The sequence below is a fragment of the Clinocottus analis genome, unplaced genomic scaffold, assembly GCF_023055335.1.
Source record: "Clinocottus analis isolate CAN_PGR_092001 unplaced genomic scaffold, fCliAna1.0.p SCAF_5, whole genome shotgun sequence".
Taxonomy (NCBI): Eukaryota; Metazoa; Chordata; class Actinopteri; order Perciformes; family Cottidae; genus Clinocottus; species Clinocottus analis.
The window spans coordinates 22,967,933-22,988,057 of record NW_027176207.1 but is presented as its reverse complement, the minus strand read 5'-3'; the positions used below and the strand labels follow the sequence as shown (position 1 = coordinate 22,988,057).

At 47.8% G+C, this 20,125-nt stretch overlaps 3 protein-coding genes and 1 long non-coding RNA gene across 5 annotated transcripts in view; 1 reads left to right on the top strand and 3 right to left on the bottom strand.

Moving 5' to 3' along the window:
- LOC137802313 (tyrosine-protein kinase receptor TYRO3-like) overlaps nucleotides 1-10,461 on the bottom strand; it is a 13,520-nt gene extending 3,059 nt beyond the window's left edge. The window contains exons 1-17 of the mRNA XM_068600116.1: nucleotides 10,203-10,461; nucleotides 9,186-9,369; nucleotides 7,852-7,952; nucleotides 7,570-7,740; nucleotides 7,095-7,181; nucleotides 6,620-6,732; nucleotides 6,319-6,502; nucleotides 4,418-4,560; nucleotides 4,209-4,347; nucleotides 4,009-4,132; nucleotides 3,830-3,924; nucleotides 3,466-3,561; nucleotides 3,014-3,094; nucleotides 2,748-2,840; nucleotides 2,368-2,489; nucleotides 195-304; nucleotides 1-14 (exon numbers count right to left, since the gene is read on the bottom strand). The exon at nucleotides 1-14 is cut by the window's left edge and continues 146 nt beyond it. Coding sequence (XP_068456217.1) covers nucleotides 1-14; nucleotides 195-304; nucleotides 2,368-2,489; nucleotides 2,748-2,840; nucleotides 3,014-3,094; nucleotides 3,466-3,561; nucleotides 3,830-3,924; nucleotides 4,009-4,132; nucleotides 4,209-4,347; nucleotides 4,418-4,560; nucleotides 6,319-6,502; nucleotides 6,620-6,732; nucleotides 7,095-7,181; nucleotides 7,570-7,740; nucleotides 7,852-7,952; nucleotides 9,186-9,369; nucleotides 10,203-10,266 — 1,921 coding nt within the window. The 5' untranslated portion in view covers nucleotides 10,267-10,461. The remainder of the gene's footprint in view (nucleotides 15-194; nucleotides 305-2,367; nucleotides 2,490-2,747; nucleotides 2,841-3,013; nucleotides 3,095-3,465; nucleotides 3,562-3,829; nucleotides 3,925-4,008; nucleotides 4,133-4,208; nucleotides 4,348-4,417; nucleotides 4,561-6,318; nucleotides 6,503-6,619; nucleotides 6,733-7,094; nucleotides 7,182-7,569; nucleotides 7,741-7,851; nucleotides 7,953-9,185; nucleotides 9,370-10,202) is intronic.
- Nucleotides 10,462-11,017: 556 nt separating this feature from the next.
- LOC137802308 (leucine-rich repeat-containing protein 57-like) lies at nucleotides 11,018-14,380 on the bottom strand. The gene is made up of 6 exons (XM_068600109.1): nucleotides 13,938-14,380; nucleotides 13,322-13,672; nucleotides 12,914-13,049; nucleotides 12,490-12,758; nucleotides 12,230-12,415; nucleotides 11,018-12,011 (listed from the first exon to the last, which is right to left on the bottom strand). Exons 2-6 carry the CDS (start codon nucleotides 13,403-13,405, stop codon nucleotides 11,970-11,972), a joined length of 717 nt encoding a protein of 238 aa, XP_068456210.1. The 5' UTR covers nucleotides 13,406-13,672; nucleotides 13,938-14,380; the 3' UTR covers nucleotides 11,018-11,969.
- Nucleotides 13,888-17,133, top strand: LOC137802310 (HAUS augmin-like complex subunit 2). Of its 2 annotated transcripts, none has more exons than XM_068600112.1 (8): nucleotides 13,888-14,117; nucleotides 14,280-14,395; nucleotides 14,792-14,878; nucleotides 15,813-15,911; nucleotides 16,252-16,321; nucleotides 16,466-16,598; nucleotides 16,688-16,796; nucleotides 16,955-17,133. In XM_068600112.1, exons 2-8 carry the CDS (start codon nucleotides 14,360-14,362, stop codon nucleotides 17,060-17,062), a joined length of 642 nt encoding a protein of 213 aa, XP_068456213.1. In that variant the 5' UTR covers nucleotides 13,888-14,117; nucleotides 14,280-14,359; the 3' UTR covers nucleotides 17,063-17,133. The 2 variants fall into 2 exon arrangements, with proteins under 2 accessions (XP_068456213.1, XP_068456212.1); XM_068600111.1 differs by having other exon boundaries at nucleotides 14,277-14,395.
- Nucleotides 15,826-16,877, bottom strand: LOC137802319 (uncharacterized). Its single transcript, XR_011079965.1, has 3 exons — nucleotides 16,573-16,877; nucleotides 16,215-16,332; nucleotides 15,826-15,943 (listed from the first exon to the last, which is right to left on the bottom strand). It is a non-coding gene; the product is annotated as an uncharacterized lncRNA (long non-coding RNA).
- Nucleotides 17,134-20,125: the final 2,992 nt, after the last annotated feature.

Here is a 20,125-nt window from a genome sequence, read left to right as displayed (position 1 = left end):
TGTTCTCATTGAGCCTGACACACACACACACACACACACACACACATATTAATTAATGTTATGGAAAACACAAAAAGATAAAATAAAAACCATTTAAAAAATCTAAAGTTATGTTCCTGTGTGGAGTCTGTTGGAGCAGTATGTAAATGAGGAGGCGTGGCCTGACATTGGGGCCAGCTGATTGGAGGACTGACATGCAGTTTCGGGCGGCGAGGTCTCGGTGGATGATGCTCCGGCTGCTCAGGTACTCCATCCCCCGAGAGATGTCCAGCATGAAGCGCAGCAGGGACACCTGGGACAGGTCCTGAGGGGACAGGACATTACGACATGACATAAGGACATGAGGACATGACATGTGGATATGACATGAGGACATGGCATGAGGACATGACATGAGGACATGACATAAGGACATGAGGACATGCCATAAGGACATAACATGAGGACACAAGGACATGACATGAGGACACAAGGACATGACATGAGGACATGACATGTGGATATGACATGAGGACATGACATGAGGACATGACATGTGGATATGACATGAGGACATGACATGAGGACATGAGGACATGACATGAGGACATGACATAAGGACATGACATGAGGACATGACATGAGGACATGACATGAGGACATGACGTGTGGATATGACATGAGGACATGACATGAGGACATGACATGAGGACATGCCATAAGGACATGCCATAAGGACATGACATGAGGACATGACATGAGGACATGACATGAGGACATGACATGAGGACATGACATGAGGACATGACATAAGGACATGACATGAGGACATGACATGAGGACATGACATGAGGACATGACATGAGGACATGACATAAGGACATGACATAAGGACATGAGGACATGACATGAGGACATAAGGACATGACATAAGGACATGACAGAAGGACATGACATGAGGACATGACATGAGGACATGAGGACATGACATAAGGACATGACATAAGGACATGACATGAGGACATGACATAACTTGGAAGAAGATTCTTAGTTTGGGATAACAAACTTTTTTTTTATAACATGAGGACATGACATAAGGACATGACATGAGGACATGCCATAAGGACATGGCAGAAGGACATAACATGACATGAGGACATGACATGAGGACATGAGGACATGACATGAGGACATGACATGAGGACACGACATGAGGACACGACATAAGGACACGACATAAGGACACGACATAAGGACATGACATGAGGACATGACATAAGGACATGACATGAGGACATGACATAAGGACATGACATGAGGACATGACATGAGGACATGACATGAGGACATGACATGAGGACATGACATAAGGACATAAGGACATGACATGAGGACATGACATGAGGACATGACATAAGGACATGGCATAAGGACATGACATGAGGACATGACATGAGGACATAACATGAGGACATGACATAAGGACATGACATGAGGACATGACATAAGGACATGACATGAGGACATAAGGACATGACATAAGGACATGAGGACATGACACGAGGACATGACATGAGGACATGACACGAGGACATGAAATAAGGACATGACATAAGGACATGATGTAAGGACATGACATGAGGACATGACATGAGGACATAAGGACATGACATGAGGACATGACATAAGGACATGAGGACATGACACGAGGACATGAAATAAGGACATGACATAAGGACATGACATAAGGACATGATGTAAGGACATGACATGAGGACATGACATGAGGACATGAGGACATGACATGAGGACATGACATAAGGACATGACATAAGGACATGAGGACATGGCATGAGGACATGACATGAGGACATGACATGAGGACATGACATGAGGACATGACATGAGGACATGACATAAGGACATGAGGACATGGCATGAGGACATGAGGACATGACATGAGGACATGACATGAGGACATAACATGAGGACATGACATGAGGACATGACATGAGGACATGACATAAGGACATGAGGACATGAGGACATGAGGACATGACATGAGGACATGACATGAGGACATGACATAAGGACATGGCATAAGGACATGACATAAGGACATGGCATAAGGACATGACATAAGGACATGACATAAGGACATGGCATAAGGACATGACATAAGGACATGAGGACATGACATGAGGACATGACATGAGGACATGACATAAGGACATGACATAAGGACATGAGGACATGGCATGAGGACATGAGGACATGACATGAGGACATGACATGAGGACATGACATAAGGACATGGCATAAGGACATGACATAAGGACATGAGGTAAGGCTGAAGGTGTTCTTGGAGGTAGGATCTTGCTCTCTTACAAAAGGATGTTCTCCGAGTCGAGACAGCAGCAGGAACGTGTGCAGATCTCCGTGCTTCATGAACGGAAGAACCACCATCGGGATCGGCAGACGCTGCACAGGCCGCCGGTGAAGACTCACTCCTATTGGACGGGAAGAAGTGTCAATCAAACGGCCTGACCTTTGACTCGTGTTTTGTGTGTTTTGTGTGCGTGTGTGCATGTGCATGTGTGTGTGCGTGTGTGTGTGTGCATGTGTGTGTGTGTGTGCATGTGTGTGTGTGTGTGTGTGTGTGCATGTGTGTGTGTGTGCATGTGTGTGTGTGCATGTGTGTGTGTGCATGTGTGTGTGCGTGCATGTGCGTGTGTGCATGTGTGTGTGTGTGCATGTGTGTGTGTTACCGATGAGCTGGATGACGTTTGGATGGTGGAAGTCCTTCATGTAAGCTGCTTCCTTCAGACACTGCTCAATGTCACCTGATGAGGTGATGTCAGCTGAACACACACACACACACACACACACACACACACACACCTCAATGTTTACACTTCAACTGCTTTTAGTGTTTCAGATACAATATTTGATTTACAAACAAAGACATTTTCCTTCGTCACGCTTCCTTTCACCACACTGATCAACAAACACCACAGAAGAAGAAACGTCTCACATTTCAACACTTTGACCGCCACCTTCAGGACGGACGAGTCCTCCTTCTTCAGGAACGCCTCGCGCACCGAGCCAAACTCACCTGCACAGGTAGACACACGTCACTGCCTCCAGTCGCCTCCCACCAGGCTCTGGTGGTGTGTAGCTGTGTGCACTAGTGTGTAGCTGTGTGCACTAGTGTGTAGCTGTGTGCACTAGTGTGTAGCTGTGTGCATCAGTGTGTAGCTGTGTGCACTAGTGTGTAGCTGTGTGCACTAGTGTGTAGCTGTGTGCACTAGTGTGTAGCTGTGTGCACTAGTGTGTAGCTGTGTGCACTAGTGTGTAGCTGTGTGCACTAGTGTGTAGCTGTGTGCACTAGTGTGTAGCTGTGTGCACCAGTGTGTAGCTGTGTGCATCAGTGTGTAGCTGTGTGCATCAGTGTGTAGCTGTGTGCATTAGTGTGTAGTTGTGTACCTTTCCCCAGCATGTGTCCCAGGGTGAGCAGCCTCTCTGGGATCAGAACATCCTGCAGTTTGTTCTTCAGGTCCTCGTTTATACCGAGACTGTCCACTGGACACACACACACACACACACACACACACACACACACACACACACACACACACACACACACACACACACACACACACACACACACACACACACACACACACACAGGTGAACACAGCTGCAGGTGGCAGCAGCAGGTGGCAGCAGCAGTGTTTCCTGTCAACACGTCTCTGGAGGCCGTTCAGGGTCAACGTGTGTTTGTTGTTCTCGGACTTAAACACACAAAGAGATTCGACTACATCCTGACGAGGAGGGTGGAGGAACTCACGGGTGGAGTCCTGCAGCCCAGCACAGTTCCTGTTGAAGGACCGAGCCGCCGTGAAGGAGACCGAGCTCTCGGCCCCCGGAGGCCTGAAGGCCGAGCTGCGGACACAAACGCTCACATCGTTACGCGTTCAGGCCGATTCTCTGCTTCCGCTCTGGACTCCAGCTCCGTGCGGTTCGTACCCGAACTGCGTCTCCTTCTCGCGGCGGTGCGCCACGGCGGCGAGCAGCAGGCCCGCCACGGCGGCCAGCAGCAGGCCCAGCAGCAGCCCCGCCCCCAGGTGGCTCCGCTGGGACTGGACCCGGACTGAGGGAGGAAACACAGAGTCAGTGGTCGCGGCGACCGCGGCGGCGCCAAACCGTCTCGGAGGCGAGCGGCGCACCTGAAGCCGGCAGCACCAGCACCGGGGGGCCCCAGGGCCCGCAGCCCACCGAGGTGCAGGCCGACACCTGGAAGGAGGCGTTGAAGAACCGGCCTCCTCCCGACAGCTGGGCCCAGTTCTCCTTGAACAGCAGCGGCTCCTGGACACAGACGTGAGGTCAGAGAGGGAGGAGCTACGCTGCGCCGCGCCGGACCACCGCGACCCCTCACCTGAGGTTCTCCTCCCAGGGTCCACTGCAGCTTGTAGGCCAGCAGGCGGCCCTGCAGCTGCTCCTCCTGCAGCCCGGCCCAGCTCAGAGACAGCTGCTGCTCCGACAGCTCCAACGTCAGGTTCCTGGGGGCCGCCGAGGGCACTGAGGAGGATCACTGCGTTAGTTATCCTGCAGGACGAGTTATGAACCTGCAGGACGAGTTATGAACCTGCAGGACGAGTTATGAACCTGCAGGACGAGTTATGAACCTGCAGGACGAGTTATGAACCTGCAGGACGAGTTATGAACCTGCAGGACGAGTTATGAACCTACAGGATGAGTTATGAACCTGCAGGATGAGTTATGAACCTTCAGGATGAGTTATGAACCTGCAGGACGAGTTATGAACCTGCAGGACGAGTTATGAACCTGCAGGACGAGTTATGAACCTACAGGACGAGTTATGAACCTACAGGATGAGTTATGATCCTACAGGACGAGTTATGAACCTGCAGGACGAGTTATGAACCTGCAGGACGAGTTATGAACCTGCAGGACGAGTTATGAACCTACAGGATGAGTTATGAACCTGCAGGATGAGTTATGAACCTGCAGGATGAGTTATGAACCTGCAGGACGAGTTATGAACCTGCAGGATGAGTTATGAACCTGCAGGACGAGTTATGAACCTACAGGACGAGTTATGAACCTACAGGACGAGTTATGAACCTACAGGACGAGTTATGAACCTGCAGGACGAGTTATGAACCTGCAGGACGAGTTATGAACCATTTTTTCATTAAACACTGTGGAGACGTTGAGAATGTTCCTCCATCCGTGGTTCGGGGTGACGGTGGGTCCTGGAGCCAGACCCGACGTCTGAGGGACACGTCTTTCATGTCAAGCAGAACTGAACAAAGTCTGTTTGTTATATTTAATAATTTAATAAAGTAATCTGACAGGCGGCTCTGAGGTCAGACTGCAGGTGGCGCTGCAAAGTCTTTTCAAATGGATTGAGGCCACAGACAAAAGCTCTTTGTACTGAGAGGACTGGAATCTACTGGACACCACCCAGCTGGACCACACACACACACACACACACACACACACACACACACACACACACACACACACAGCTCAGAGGCCAGTAGCATCTCTAATGAAGTGTTTTGTTTTTAAACTAACATGAAAATAAAGAGACGCAGCAGCAGCGTCTGTCCTCACGATGTCGTCTTCACCTGAAACGCTTCACTGTGAACATCACGCTGAACAACACGCAGCAGGTCTGTGATCAGAGCCCTGAGGCTCCTCAGAGACCAACCAGACAGGAACCCAAAGGAAACCCAGAATAAAGAGCTCCAAATAAGACCCAGAGAGCACCAAAGAGACCTAAGAAAAGACCACAGAAGACCCAAAGGACAGAAGACCCAAAGGACAGAAGACCCAAAGGAGAGACCACAGAAGACCCAAAGGACAGAAGACCCAAAGGAGAGACCACAGAAGACCCAAAGGACAGAAGACCCAAAGGAGAGACCACAGAAGACCCAAAGGACAGAAGACCCAAAGGAGAGACCACAGAAGACCCAAAGGACAGAAGACCCAAAGGACAGAAGACCCAAAGGACAGAAGACCCAAAGGACAGAAGACCCAAAGGAGAGACCACAGAAGACCCAAAGGACAGAAGACCCAAAGGGATCCAAAGACCTGGTCCCTTGTTGCCTCCTCAGACTCTCTACGTCTTTGAGGTCCTGGTCCATCTCTGGTGTGATCAGTTCTTGCAGTGCATGGTGACTCATGAAAGACAAGGCAGCTTCAAGGAGGACGAGTCACCAGGATCAGGAGTAAAGTTCACCTTGAGGTGGTACTTCCTCTGCAGCTGAAGGTCACGCCATGCTTCAGTGAACAGAAGAGAGGGCTCACCTGACTCAGGTGTCTGGAAGTGCAGCCACGGGCAGAAGGGCGACGCCCCCACCTCGTTGACGCAGGACACTCTGGCGCTGTAGTTCCAGTGGCTCCTCAGGCCCCACAGGACCTGCAGGTGAGGAGGAACCTGCACCTCCTGCTGGGGGAGGTCCAGGTTGCTCCGGCCCGACCGCCTGGCCAGCTGAGGAGGAGGGTTCAGAAAGCTGTCACTGTGTGTGTGTGTGTGTGTGTGTGTGTGTGTGTGTGTGTGTGTGTGTGTGTGTGTGTGTGTGTGTGTGTGTGTGTGTGTGTGTGTCACCTGGACGTTGCAGACGGACAGCTCGGAGTATCCTGAGAATCCTGGTTTCCATGACAGAGTGACGTTGTTGTCGGCCATCTTCACCTGCAGCCTGAGCGGCGCCGCCGGCAACACTGAGACAGAGACCCCGCCCACAAAAAGTGTTATCGTCCAATCACAGCCGAGCGATGGTCACCAGTTGTGTCAGTGTTTGGTTCCTCGACCTCTTGTCATGTGGACAGAAACACTGACGGACCTGAAAACACTCGTTAGATATAGTGTGTGTGTGTGTGTGTGTGTGTGTGTATACACACACACACACACACACACACACACACACACACACACACACACACACACGAGATATTATAAATAAATATAAATTATAAATAAACAGAAAGAATCCACAAGAACAACATTAATAACACAGAAAGTGTTTGTATTGAAATATAGAGAGAAGGTCACATGACCTGCAGGCTGCAGCAGGTGAACTCACCTTTGATGTGAACGGTTCCGGTTCTGGACACAGAGATTCCTCGGTTGTTCTTGGCTTCACAGTAAAACTTCACGCTGCCGTTCACTCCTGCAGACGAACAGCAGCGATGCTCAACGTCAGGGAGCTCACTCTGCTGCAGAGGACGGTCACATGACCACCGTGGTCACATGACCACGGTGGTCATGTGACCACCGTGGTCACATGACCACGTGACCACCGTGGTCACATGACCACATGACCACCGTGGTCACATGACCACATGACCACCGTGGTCACATGACCACGTGACCACCGTGGTCACGTGGTCATGTGACCGCTGTGAACGTGGCCTTAATACATTATTAAAAATAATAAGAAGAATAATATGAACGACAGTATTCTTTGAGTGGATCGATAGTTTCAGAGGTGGAGAGACTCTGGCTCCTACATTTCCCACAATGCACCTGGGCGGAGTGTTTCACGAGCGCTTCCTCACCCTGGACCTGGAGGACGGAGGGGGAGGGGCTGGGCTCGCCCTGCTGAAGACCCCCGAGCCACCACAGCACCTCCACGGGCTCGGGGGGGCCCACGGCAGCACAGGTGAGGTTGAAGGGCACGCCAGGGAACGTGGACACGTCCTGAGACTCCTGCACGAAGTGAGGGACACCTGCAGGAGGCTCAGGGAGAAGAGCATGATGGGACATCTGAACACAGCCAGGAGGCACAGCAGGTGTGTTCAGGGTCACGAGGGGCCTTCAGGGGCCTTCAGGGGCCTCACCTTCCACCGTGATCCAGGCTCGCTCAGAGGAGAACGTCAGGTCCTGGAACTCCACCTCACACCAGTACTGACCCGCATCCTGCTGCTGGACCGACTTCACACTGGCAACAAGAACACAGAACACAGAACCTCAAGCGGACCAGGACCACAGACCAAGAGACGCACGAAGCCAACCAGTCTCCATCAGCAGATCTGCAAGCAGATCCTGACTCAGTGGACCACCATGACCCACCAAGACCCACCATGGTCCAAGATGACCCAACATGACCCAACATGGTTCACCATGAACCACCATGAACCACCAAGACCCAGCATGACCCACCAAGACCCACCATGACCCACCAAGACCCACCGTGACCCACCGTGACCCACCAAGACACACCGTGACCCACCATGGTCCAAGATGACCCAACATGACCAAACATGGTCCACCATGAACCACCAAGACCCACCAAGACCCACCATGACCCTACATGGTTCAAGATGACCCACCAGGACCAACTATGGTCCACCAGGACCGACCATGGTCCACCAGGACCCAGCACGGTCCACCAGCGGTGGTCTAGAAACCTCTGACCTGAGCGGATTAAGCAGCTGCTCAGCCAGCAGACCCGCCGGCCTCTCAGGAAACAAAGAGTCCTGATCCTGAACCATCAAAGCTGGAATTAGTCCCCAAGAGGCCTCGTGCTGGTCCATGAGAATTATAACAAACCAGAGTTTCACTTCAACTCCAACGTCACAGATCATATACATACATATATATATATATATATATATATATATATATATATATATATATATATATATATATATATATATATATATATATATATATATATATAGTTATAGATAAAGTTATGGTCAGATGTTAAGATGTATTCCTCAGAGATAAAGGTCTTGTTTGGCTGAATCAAGAGGAAGAGGAGAAACAGGAGCATGAAGAGGACGAAGAGGAGGAGGATGAAGAGGAGGGCGTCTTCAGAGCGAGCAGCAGCTCGGCCTGTATTTACAGTCAAACTGTTTAACCATCAAACAGCAGAAACACCAACAACACCAGTGACCTCCACACTGTTACTGGGAAACTCCACTCACTGACTGTACATATACATATACATATATATATACACACACACACACACACACACACATGGTAGGTCTCAGGTGTACTGGTCTCAGGTGTACTGGTCTCAGGTGTACTGGTCTCAGGTGTACTGGTCTCAGGTGTACTGGTCTCAGGTGTTCTCTACCTGTGGTAGGTCTCAGGTGTACTGGTCTCAGGTGTACTGGTCTCAGGTGTACTGGTCTCAGGTGTACTGGTCTCAGGTGTACTCTACCTGTGGTAGGTCTCCCAGTGCTGCTCTCCCAGTGTGATGAACATCTGGTCGGTGCTGTAGAGCTTCTCCCCGTCCTTCATCCACAGGATGTCGGGCTCGGTGAGGCCCTGCACGGCGCAGCCCAGCCGGGCCGCGTTGCCCTGAGACACCGTCTGGTTGGCCGGGTGCTTAGTGAAGGAGACGCCTGAGGAGAGGAGACGAGGAGACGAGGGTCTACTGTTAGATTATTATAAATTATTCTCACCAGAAAGTAACAGACATGAAAACAAGACTGAGTGTGTTGGTGACAGCATCAGGCCCTCAGCGCATTGCATTGTGGGAAAATGGCATCTCACAAGGGCACAACTGAGCTCTAGTCTGAGAACTGCAGCTGCTCACACACACACACACTCTCTCTCTCTCTCTCTCTCTCTCTCTCTCTCTCTCTCTCTCTCTCTCTCTCTCTCTCTCTCTCTCTCTCTCTCTCTCTCTCTCTCTCTCTCTCTCTCTCTCTCTCTCTCTCTCTCTCTCTCTCTCTCTCTCTCTATTTGTGGAATTTTCTCGTTTTAATGATTTTTGGAGTTTCCAGTGAGGGGTGAATGTCACGTGACCTTTGATCTGTAGCCGGTTTGTATTTGTTGGAGTGAAGGAGAAGAAGGAGAAGAAGAAGAAGAAGAAGAAGGAGAAGAAGAAGAAGGAGAAGGAGAAGGAGAAGAAGAAGAGATGCTCAGTCTGCCTGCACGTTGTCTTCACACCAAACTCCATGCGGAAAAAGCACAAATGTACAAACACTTGTGCTTTTCAGCTCGTTTCTACACGCGCACACACACGCACACACACACGCACACAGTGCGCGAGTGTCCTGGTTAATTAAATGAGCGTTTGTCTCGCAGTCTTCGTGTTTTCCTGCAGGTCTGAACTATTTGAACTAATCTCTCTCGGACTTCGCCCCGTCGCCCGCCGCCTCTCTCCCCGCTGCACGCGACCAGACTCCGGAGAGAAATCCAGGGATTTACCGCAGAGCTCCGGAACACTCACCGTGCGCGCGCGTCCCGTCCGGACTCCGCAGGGAAAACAGTAAAATCCAGAGAAACGGCTTCATCTTCTCATTGTTTCTGTCGGCGGATGTTTTAAAACCGTCCCCACATGAACCGGGTTCACTCGGCTCGGTTCGGCCTCTCCCGTCACCGGAGCCTCATCTCCAGCCCGACAAATCGGATAGTTTTCCCCCGAGAAAAGTGAGAGTGAGTCGGTAGCTGCTGCGCGGAAGAGCCGCTGAATTCATGGAGCGACTGAAAACAAAGTGTTTGCAAACTGACAAAGTGACGTTTAAGTTTCCGGAAGGAGACAAAAGTTCATGTAATCAAACACGCCGCGCGCAGAAAGCACACCGGAAGACAGGCCTTCAGAATAAAACACGAGTACGTGACCGGAAGTCGTATTTGAACCGATTCTGATCTTTTTCACAACTTTTACTATTTTATTAGTTTGTTTTCTGATATTATATTGTGTTTGTAATACAGGTTATGTATTATGATGTACAATACATGTCAAAATAATATTTTAATTAACCTTATTAAAACAAAGATTATTATTGGTCTATATTGTTGTATTTCATAGCCATTGTTGACCCTATTCTATAATTAAATATGTAAATTATAGTATATACATACTATTACTAGCAAATATATATATATATAAATATATATATATATATACATATATATATATCTATATATATAGATATATATACACACCCATCTACTACTGTGTACTTCTACTGCATACTTCTTTTGTATGTCTTTCTGTAGTATTCAGTACTAGTACATAGTAAATAAATACATAACAAAGTATTTTCATTGTGTTTTTGTTGCTTTTATTTCAGTCAAAGTTCGACCTGATGAGACAAACTCCTCGTCCCTCTGAGTCGTGTTTCTATACATATATTATAAATAATAGATCATGTATTGGTTATAATATATAATGCATACAATGTATACTGTATATAAGGATCTGTTGGTGTAAAACTTGTAGAACACAAAGCTCCTGAACGAGCGGCTGGAAAACAGGAGTTCAGTTAAAGGAAAGAATAATATGCTGAATAATATATTACTTCATATTTAAAGAGTGAAAGACGTTGAGACATGAGGAGATGAAGATGATTAGTGAGAGAAGATTAACAACCCGCTGCTTTCATCCAATAAACATGTTTATATTTCATATCCGTTATTCCTGTGCAGACACCGTTCTGCCTCCTCTCAGGAAGAATCACATGACTCATTCATAACTAGATTCATATCAGAGAAGAACATTTCTGATGATTTCTTCTGCTTTATTGGATTTTCTTGCTGAAACTTTCTGTTGAAAACTGATGAATAAAACAATCAAAGAGCATTCTGGGAGTCAGGTTTTCATCCATTAAACATCTTCAACTCTTCTTCTTCTCCATGAACTCACGTTTCAGCTTCCTGTGGAGACGTCGAGTTAAAGGCTCCAGCAATCATTTCAGGAGACGATGGTGAGCGTTAGTGAACGTTAGCGAGCGTTAGTGACTGTGAACGCATCCAGAGTCTCTGCTGGGCCTGCAAACAGCTCCGTCTCTTCTTCTGTGGTGTTGAATGGGTTTCCCTGTGACGCTCTCAGAGACTGTCTTCCTGTCTGTCACGAAGGTCACATTAATCAGACAGGAAGTAGCGCGTCTCCTCAGAGTCCAGCAGGCAGAGGGGGTGTGGTCTGTAGCAGTTGTGGGCGGAGTCTCGACCACCGCGCCCCGGAGACGCTCCACGATTCAGACGCTGAAGCTTTTCACAGGAACTTCTTCTTGGTAGCCGTGAAACGCTCCATGTACTGAAGGGGGACAACAGAGACCATTAGAGACCACCACAGACTGTTAGAGACCACCACAGACCATTAGAGACCGCCACAGACTGCTCGACACCATTAGAGACCACCACAGACCTACAAAGGGACCTTTAGAGAACAGACTGTTCACTGCCGTCTACTCTATAAACTCCTTGGTTTCTCCCACAGGCCCTGAATGCAGCGCGACAGGAAGTGGTTCTAACCTTGTCGTAGCCCTCCAGGTCTCTGAGGTCCTTGACCTCGAACAGGTTCCCCTCCACTGAGAACAGGGACACCTGGGAGTCCCCCAGGATGGACTGGGGGATGGAGGCCAGCTCCAGGCAGTTCTCCTCCAGACGCAGGACCTTCAGCCGGGGGCACAGGGACACGTCCCCCGACAGCACCGAGATCTGCATCGGGGGGAGGACCGGATCACTTCAGACCCGAGTCTGACCGTGAACCGGTCCCAGGAGTCCGCACGTACCTGGTTCTGGTTGAGGTTGATCTCGATGGCCTGCAGCTCGGACACGGCCGGGGGGACGTTACGGATTTTGTTGCGGGACAGGTCCAGCAGGTCCAGGTGCCGCAGGGTTCCCAGTCCGGGGGGGAACTCTGAGAACTGGTTCCCGGACAGGTTGAGGGTCCTCAGGGCCCGGAGCTGGCCCACAGCGGGGGGCAGCTGCTGCAGCCGGTTCCCGTTCAGGACCAGCGTCTCCAGCTTCCTCAGCTTCCCGATCTCACCGGGGAGGCTGGCTGAGGAACGAGACCGCTGAGGTTAACCAAGGGCGCAGCACCAGAACCACGTAGTGGACCTCCATGTTTAGAAGACCCAGGCCAGTGTAGAACTGAACCCAACAACAACAACAACAACAACAACAACAACAACAACAACAACAGGGAGGCCTCACCCAGCCGGTTGGAGGGCAGCGTCAGACTCCTGAGCTGCAGGAAGTTCCCGATGTTGGCGGGAAGAACCTCGATCTTGTTCCCTGACAGATCCACCGTCCGCAGGTTGGTGGTGAGTCTCTGCAGCTCCTCCGGGAACTGAACCATGAACCATGAACACATGAAGCTGCTGTTGGTCTAATTAGCTATATTATATCTCAGATAGTTTATACACACACACATATTATATATATATATATATATATATATATATATATATATATATATATATATATATACACACACACACACACACACACACACATATGAGTGTGTGTATACAGCTCAGATCCGTGTGTGTTGTGTGTAAACAGCTGGTAGTGTGCGTGTCATCAATGTTTCCCGTCAACACGATGACGTCATCGCCTCACCTCCAGCAGCCCCTTCTCCGTCAGCTGGAACACGCCCGTCTTCTGGGACGTCTCCAGGTGAGACTTCAGAGCACTGTTCCCCATCTCCACCCCGGAGACAGGAACCTGTCTGTCTGCCTGTCTGTCTACCTGTCTGTCTGCCTGTCTGTCTACCTGTCTGTCTGCCCTCGTCCCTGTGTCTCTCCCTGTCTGTCCCTCTGCCTGCCCGTCTGTCTCTCCCTCCCTGCGGGCACAAACACAGCGCAGGAGCAGCTCCACCTTCTCTTCCTGCAGCAGCTCGCAGAGAATCCGGGATCAGCTGATCTTCTTCTTCTTCTTCTTCGGTGTTAATGCGCTTACACAGTGACGTCACTGCAGAAGATGACAGTCGTCAACAATAAGCAACAGGCTGGAGGACAACAGCTTATGAGTCATCTTTATTTGAAATGACAACACATTTTAACACTGTTGAGTTGTGCAACTACGTACACACACATGAACTACACACACGCTAACAGCTAGCTGTGTAGTTCACGTGTGTGTAGTTAGCCGCTAACTAGTTAGCCGCTAACTACACACACGTTAACTACACGCGCTAGCAGCTCCACAAACAGGAAACCAGGGTTTATAAACTCACGTGCGCGCGGACATTAAACACATTTAAATGTCGCTTCCAGTCCAGCAGTTGTCAGTTTGTTGGGACTGACGATAACACAGCCAGCGGGGAGGAGACGCTGTTCTTCTTCTTCTGTGGGTTTGTTGGCGAACAGCTTGCGGGCGCATTGCCGCCGCCACCAGGTCTCCGTGAGAACTACAGGTGTGTTTACTCAAAAAGTATTCATTACGTCATGTGATTTTATTTCTTGCGGGTGAACATCTAACACGTGATGAAAACGAGTCAAAGAGAAATGACACGGTAAACAAAGAAGAATAAAGAGTTTAAAGAGCAATCCTGTAAGGAAGCAACTCCCTTCAGTAGGGGGCGGTAAAGCGGCAGCTTCCGGTAAACGCAGAAGAAGAAGAAGAAGCAGCAGCTTTGCGCGGGTTCATGTGGAGCGGATGTTGACGTTTGAGAGAAGAGCCTCAGTCCTCAAGGTAAGACCTGCGAGTGTATTTACGTGTATATACACACATGTACACACACCTCTCTCTCGCTATATATATATATATATATATATATATATATATATATATATATATATATATATATATATATATATATATACACACACAAACACCTCTCTCCCTCTCTCTCTATATATATGTACGTGTATATATGTGTATGTGTATATATGTATGTGTGTGTATATATATATATATATATATATTTGTGTATGCATGTGTATATATGTATAAATATACGTGTGTGAGTATATATATGTGTATATATGTACGTATATATATATATATATATATATATATATATATATATATATATATATATATGTATATGTATGTGTGTGTTTCAGCCTCTTTACTTCTGTGTTTCAGATGCTTCAGTGGGACTCGTCTCAGTTCTCCGTGACTCCGGCTGCCAGCTTGTTGTCCAGATGTGTCTCCAGAGACGTTTTGTCTCAGGTCAGATGTTTCAGATGTTTCAGTCTTTCATTCCAGCTGAAGACTTCCTGTTGCAGGGACTCGTGTCCAGGTCTGTCAATAATAGTGCTGTTACATTAGCGCGTACCGGAAGCATGCCGTTTGCGCTTGTAAGCTAGGCTAACGTTACGGGTTGAATGAATGAATGGTGAGCATGGTACGGCAAAATGAATGATGAGACGTGGTTCCCTTGACGAGACTGAAGTGCTATGAGCCGTTTGTCATGTGAGCTGAGCTAGCACCATCGTAGCTATCCAGTCTGAAACACCACTCGATGGACGAGCACACAGCTGATGCTAACTCTGCGCCCCCTCGTCATGGCCAGACACTGGATGACTTCAGACAGAAACACATGGACACCACAACCAAGAACACACTCACTGCAGCCTAAGCTAATGATGCTACTGCGTGTAGCCTGTTAGCGCTGTGGAGGACGAGGATCTAGTGATGTAATACACATAGCATCCAACGACAGGACCTATGAAGCCTGATGCTATGTTCACCTCTGTCTCTCTCTCTCTCTCTCTCTCTCTCATGAATGGTGCAACAACAATATTGCCAAAGTATCAAAACACAGAAATATACAACTTATACAGTTCACAAAAATAACAACAATAATAAGAAAACAATAAGTAATTAAAACAATCTCTCTCTCTCTCTCTCTCTCGCGCCCTTGTTTACCTGAAATGTGCACTTTATAATTTTATTTTGAACCGCCCTGTTTGGCAGTTGTTTTTCAATAAAATAAAACATTTGCATGAAGCCAATCCATTTTTTCATGTTAAGAACATTAAATGGAAAAAAAAGAAAAAGATTAATTGCGAGATAACTATGACATAAATGCGATTAATCGTGATTAAATATTTTAATTGTTTGATAGCACGAGTAAATAATGAACGTTTTTAACTGTCTGCAGGAGGAAATAGACTCCGCCTCCTGCAGACTAAGCCCCGCCTTCTCCTCTCGGCTGCACGAGGCTGAGCAGCGAATCAGAACGCAGAGACAGCTGGACCAGGTGACTGAAGTGTGACATCACATCCTGTTCATCTGAAAAACGTCATTAACAAACTTAAGTCTGTTATGACTCATTTATTTATTTAATTCCTTCATTTTTTCATGTGTTCATTCATCCCTCCTATGTATTCATGTACACTGCAGACTCGGATGCAGTGAGCTCAAAAGCTTCAGTGGACTAAAACAATGTTTCTATCTGCAGAACAATAAATGAGACTGAATGTTTAAAGTAAAATCTGATTTTTAAAAACAGTTCTGCCTTCATTGAAAATACAAATTAAAATAACACAATATAATAACTGACCTCTTAATATTGTTAAAGGTTGTTTCCTTGTTTGCAGCTGCAGCTGCAGATGGAGCTGCTGCAGACGGAGAAGAGGAGCGCAGACGTCACGCACACGTTCCACCTCAGTGGGTTCTGTCTGAAACATGAATGAACTTATCTCAAACTCAGGATTCTGAACTCTTCACCAGTTGAACTTTAAAGAAATACAGTGAAATGAGAACCCAGCAAAGTAAGTAAAGTGTAAAATAATTCAATAATGTCTGCTGCAGCTCAGAGGTTCCAGGTTCTGCAGGTGTTCTGTGGTCACCTGCAGAACCTCCTGAAGGACCAGAACACTCTGAGGCAGAGACTCCTGAGGCCACTGGGTCGCACCAACCTGCCCGTTCAGGCCCAGCTGCACAGGTGAGTCCAGAGTCCAGCTGGTCCCGGGTCCGACCTGGCGGACCAGCGCTGCAGCTCCTGAGAGACCTGTGTGTCTGCTGTGGGTTTAGGTTCGTGGTGGACCTGGTGAAGGTGCTGCTGGACTTCATAGAGACTCTGGAGGAGAAGCTGGACTCGGTCCACTGCAGTCCCGCCGCCAGAGACCGCCTGGCTCAGCTGGTCAGTCACATGACGCCACATGACGCGTGATGTTACATGATGTCACATGTCGCGTGATGTTACATGATGTCACATGTCGCGTGATGTCGCGTGATGTCACATGACGCGTGATGTCTCGTGATGTTATCTGATCATTAACATCTCTCTCTCTGTATCAGAACACCTCGGTCGCCCGGCTCCTGGCTTATGTGGGCGAGGTGGAGAGTTTGTCCAATCGGGTTCTCCAGAGGAACGGGTTCTCCAGATCTCTGCAGGATGACCTCTGACCCTCAGCTTCCTCCTCTTGTGTTTAATTAATGTTTTCATTTCAATTGATATATTAAAGACTTTTCTTCGGGAAAAATGTGTCCTTCGTCTTCAACTGTTCAATTAAATAAACTATAGAGGTTTTGTACTGAGGAGGCGGGGGTGGAGGGGAGGGAGACTGGTTCATTAGTGGCGCTACTAGTTCATTAGAGTGGGGGTACTGGTTCATTAGAGTGTTTTTTTAGAGTGGGGATACTGGTTCATTAGTGGGGCTACTGGTTCATTAGAGTGGGGGTACTGGTTTTTTAGTGGGGGTATTGGTTTAGTAGAGTGAGGGTACTGGTTCATTAGTGGTAGTACTGATACATCAGTTGGGGTACTGGTTCATTAGAGTGGGGGTACTGGTACATTAGTGGGGGTACTAGGGTTGCAAAATTCCGGGAATATTCAAAGTTGGAAACTTTCCACGGGAATAACAGGAATTAACTGGAAATTTTGGGCTAATTAAACTGTATTTACCTTGTCATAAGCATTGGTGGGGGTAAAGGTTCATTAGAGTGGGGGTACTGGTTCATTTGTTGGGGTGCTGTCTTTTTAGAGTGGGGGTACTGGTTCATTAGTGGGAGTAAATGTTCATTAGAGTGGGGGTACTGGTTCATTTGTTGGGGTGCCGTCTTTTTAGAGTGGGGGTACTAGTTCATTAGTGGGGGTACTGGTTCATTAGTGGGAGTACTGGTTCATTAGTGGGGTGCTGGTTCATTAGTGGGAGTATTAAATCATTAGAGTGGGAGTACTGGTTTATTTGTTGGGGTACTGTCTTTTTAGAGTAGGGGTACTGGTTCATTAGAGTGGGAGTACTGGTTTATTAGTCGTCGTACTGGTACATTAGTTGGGGTACTGGTTCATTAGTGGGGGTACTTGTTCATCAGAGTAGGTGTTAGGGTTCATTAGTGGCAGCACTAGATCATTAGTGTGGGAGTACTGGTTCATTAGTCGGGGTACTGTCTTTTTCGAATGGGGGTACTGGTTCATTAGTGGGAGCACTGGTTCATTAGTGGGGCTACTTGTTCATTAGAGTGGGAGTACCAGTTCATTAGTGGGTGTATCAATTTAATAGAGTTGGGGTACTGGTTCATTGGAGTGGGGGTACTGGTTCATTAGTGGGAGTACTAAATCATTAGAGTGGGAGTACTGGTTAATTTCTTGGAGTACTGTCTTTTTAGAGTAGGGGTACTGGTTCATTAGAGTGGGGGTACTGGTACATTAGTTGGGGTACTTGTTCATTAGAGTGGGGCTTAGGGTTCATTAGTGGGGGTAAAGGTTCATTAGAGTGGTAGTACTGGTACACTAGTTGGGGTACTGGTTCATTAGAGTGGGGGTACTAATTTATTAGTGGGAGTACTGGTTCATTAGTGGGTGTACTGTCTTTTTCGAATGGGGTTACTGGTTCATTAGTGGGGTTACTGATTTATTAGTGGGAGTACTGGTTCATTAATGGGGGTACTGTCTTTTTCGAATGGGGGTACTGGTTCATTAGTGGGGCTACTGGTTCATTAGAGTGGGGGTACTGTTTATTTTAGAGTGGGAGTACTGGTTCATTAGTGGGGCTACTTGTTCATTAGAGTGGGAGTACTAGTTCATTAGTGGGGGTATCAATTTATTAGAGTGGGGGTACTGGTTCATTAGTGGGGGTACTGGTTCATCAGAGGAGGTGTTAGGGTTCATTAGTGGGGGGTACTGGTTCATTAGTGGCAGCACTAGATCATTAGTGTGGGAGTACTGGTTCATTAGTCGGGGTATTGTCTTTTTAGATTGGGGGTATTGATTCATTAGTGGTAGTACTGGTACACTAGTTGGGGTACTGGTTCAGTAGAGTGGGGGTACTGATTCATCAGTGGCAGCACTAAATCATTAGTGTGGGGGTACTGGTTCATTAGTCGGGGTACTGTCTTTTTAGATTGGGGGTACTGGTTCATCAGTGGGAGTACTGATTTATTAGTGGGAGTAATGGTTCATTAGTGGGGCTACTGGTTCATTAGAGTGGGAGTACTAGTTCATTAGTGGGGGTATTGGTTTAGTAGAGTTGGGGTACTGGTTCATTAGAGTGGGGGTACTGGTTCATTAGTGGGAGTACTGGTTTATTAGTGGTAGTACTGGTACATTAGTTTGGTTACGGGTTCATTAGAGTGGGGCTACTGGTACATTAGTTGGGGTACTTGTTCATTAGAATGGGGGTTAGGGTTCATTAGTGGGGGTAAATGTTCATTCGAGTGGGGGTACTGGTTCATTTGTTGGGGTGCCGTCTTTTTAGAGTGGGGGTACTAGTTCATTAGTGGGAGTACTGGTTCATTAGAGTGGGGGTACTGTTTATTTTAGAGTGGGAGTACTGGTTCATTAGTGGGGCTACTTGTTCATTAGAGTGGGAGTACTAGTTCATTAGTGGGGGTATCAATTTATTAGAGTGGGGGTACTGGTTCATTAGTGGGAGTACTGGTTCATTAGTCGGGGTACTGTCTTTTTAGATTGGGGTATTGGTTCATTAGTGGTAGTACTGGTACACTAGTCGGGGTACTGGTTTATTAGTGGTAGTACTGGTACATTATTTGGGGTACTGGTTCATTAGAGTGGGGGTACTGGTTCATTAGTCGCAGCACTAAATCATTAGTGTGGGAGTACTGGTTCATTAGTCGGGGTACTGTCTTTTTAGATTGGGGGTACTGGTTCATCAGTGGGAGTAATGGTTCATTAGTGGGGGTACTGTCTTTTTAGAAAGGGGGTACTGGTTCATTAGTGGGGCTACTGGTTCATTAGAGTGGGAGTACTGGTTCATTAGTGGGAGTACTGGTTTATTAGTGGTAGTACTTGTACATTAGTTTGGTTACAGGTTCATTAGAGAGGGGCTACTAGTACATTAGTTGGGGTACTTGTTCATTAGAATGGGGGTTAGGGTTCATTAGTGGGGGTAAATGTTCATTTGAGTGGGGGTACTGGTTCATTTGTTGGGGTGCCGTCTTTTTAGAGTGGGGGTACTAGTTCATTAGTGGGGATACTGGTTCATTAGTGGGAGTACTGGTTCATTAGTG

Coding starts and splice junctions, on each gene's coding strand:
- LOC137802308 (XM_068600109.1), bottom strand. CDS start 13,405: ATGGGGAACAGTGCTCTGAAGTCTCACCTGGAGACGTCCCAGAAGACG. Junction 13,050..13,321: donor CGGAGAAGGGGCTGCTGGAG/GTGAGGCGATGA, acceptor TTCATGGTTCAG/TTCCCGGAGGAGCTGCAGAG. Junction 12,759..12,913: donor GCTGCCCTCCAACCGGCTGG/GTGAGGCCTCCC, acceptor CTCGTTCCTCAG/CCAGCCTCCCCGGTGAGATC.
- LOC137802310 (XM_068600112.1), top strand. CDS start 14,360: ATGTTGACGTTTGAGAGAAGAGCCTCAGTCCTCAAG. Junction 14,396..14,791: donor GAAGAGCCTCAGTCCTCAAG/GTAAGACCTGCG, acceptor TCTGTGTTTCAG/ATGCTTCAGTGGGACTCGTC. Junction 14,879..15,812: donor CCAGAGACGTTTTGTCTCAG/GTCAGATGTTTC, acceptor AACTGTCTGCAG/GAGGAAATAGACTCCGCCTC.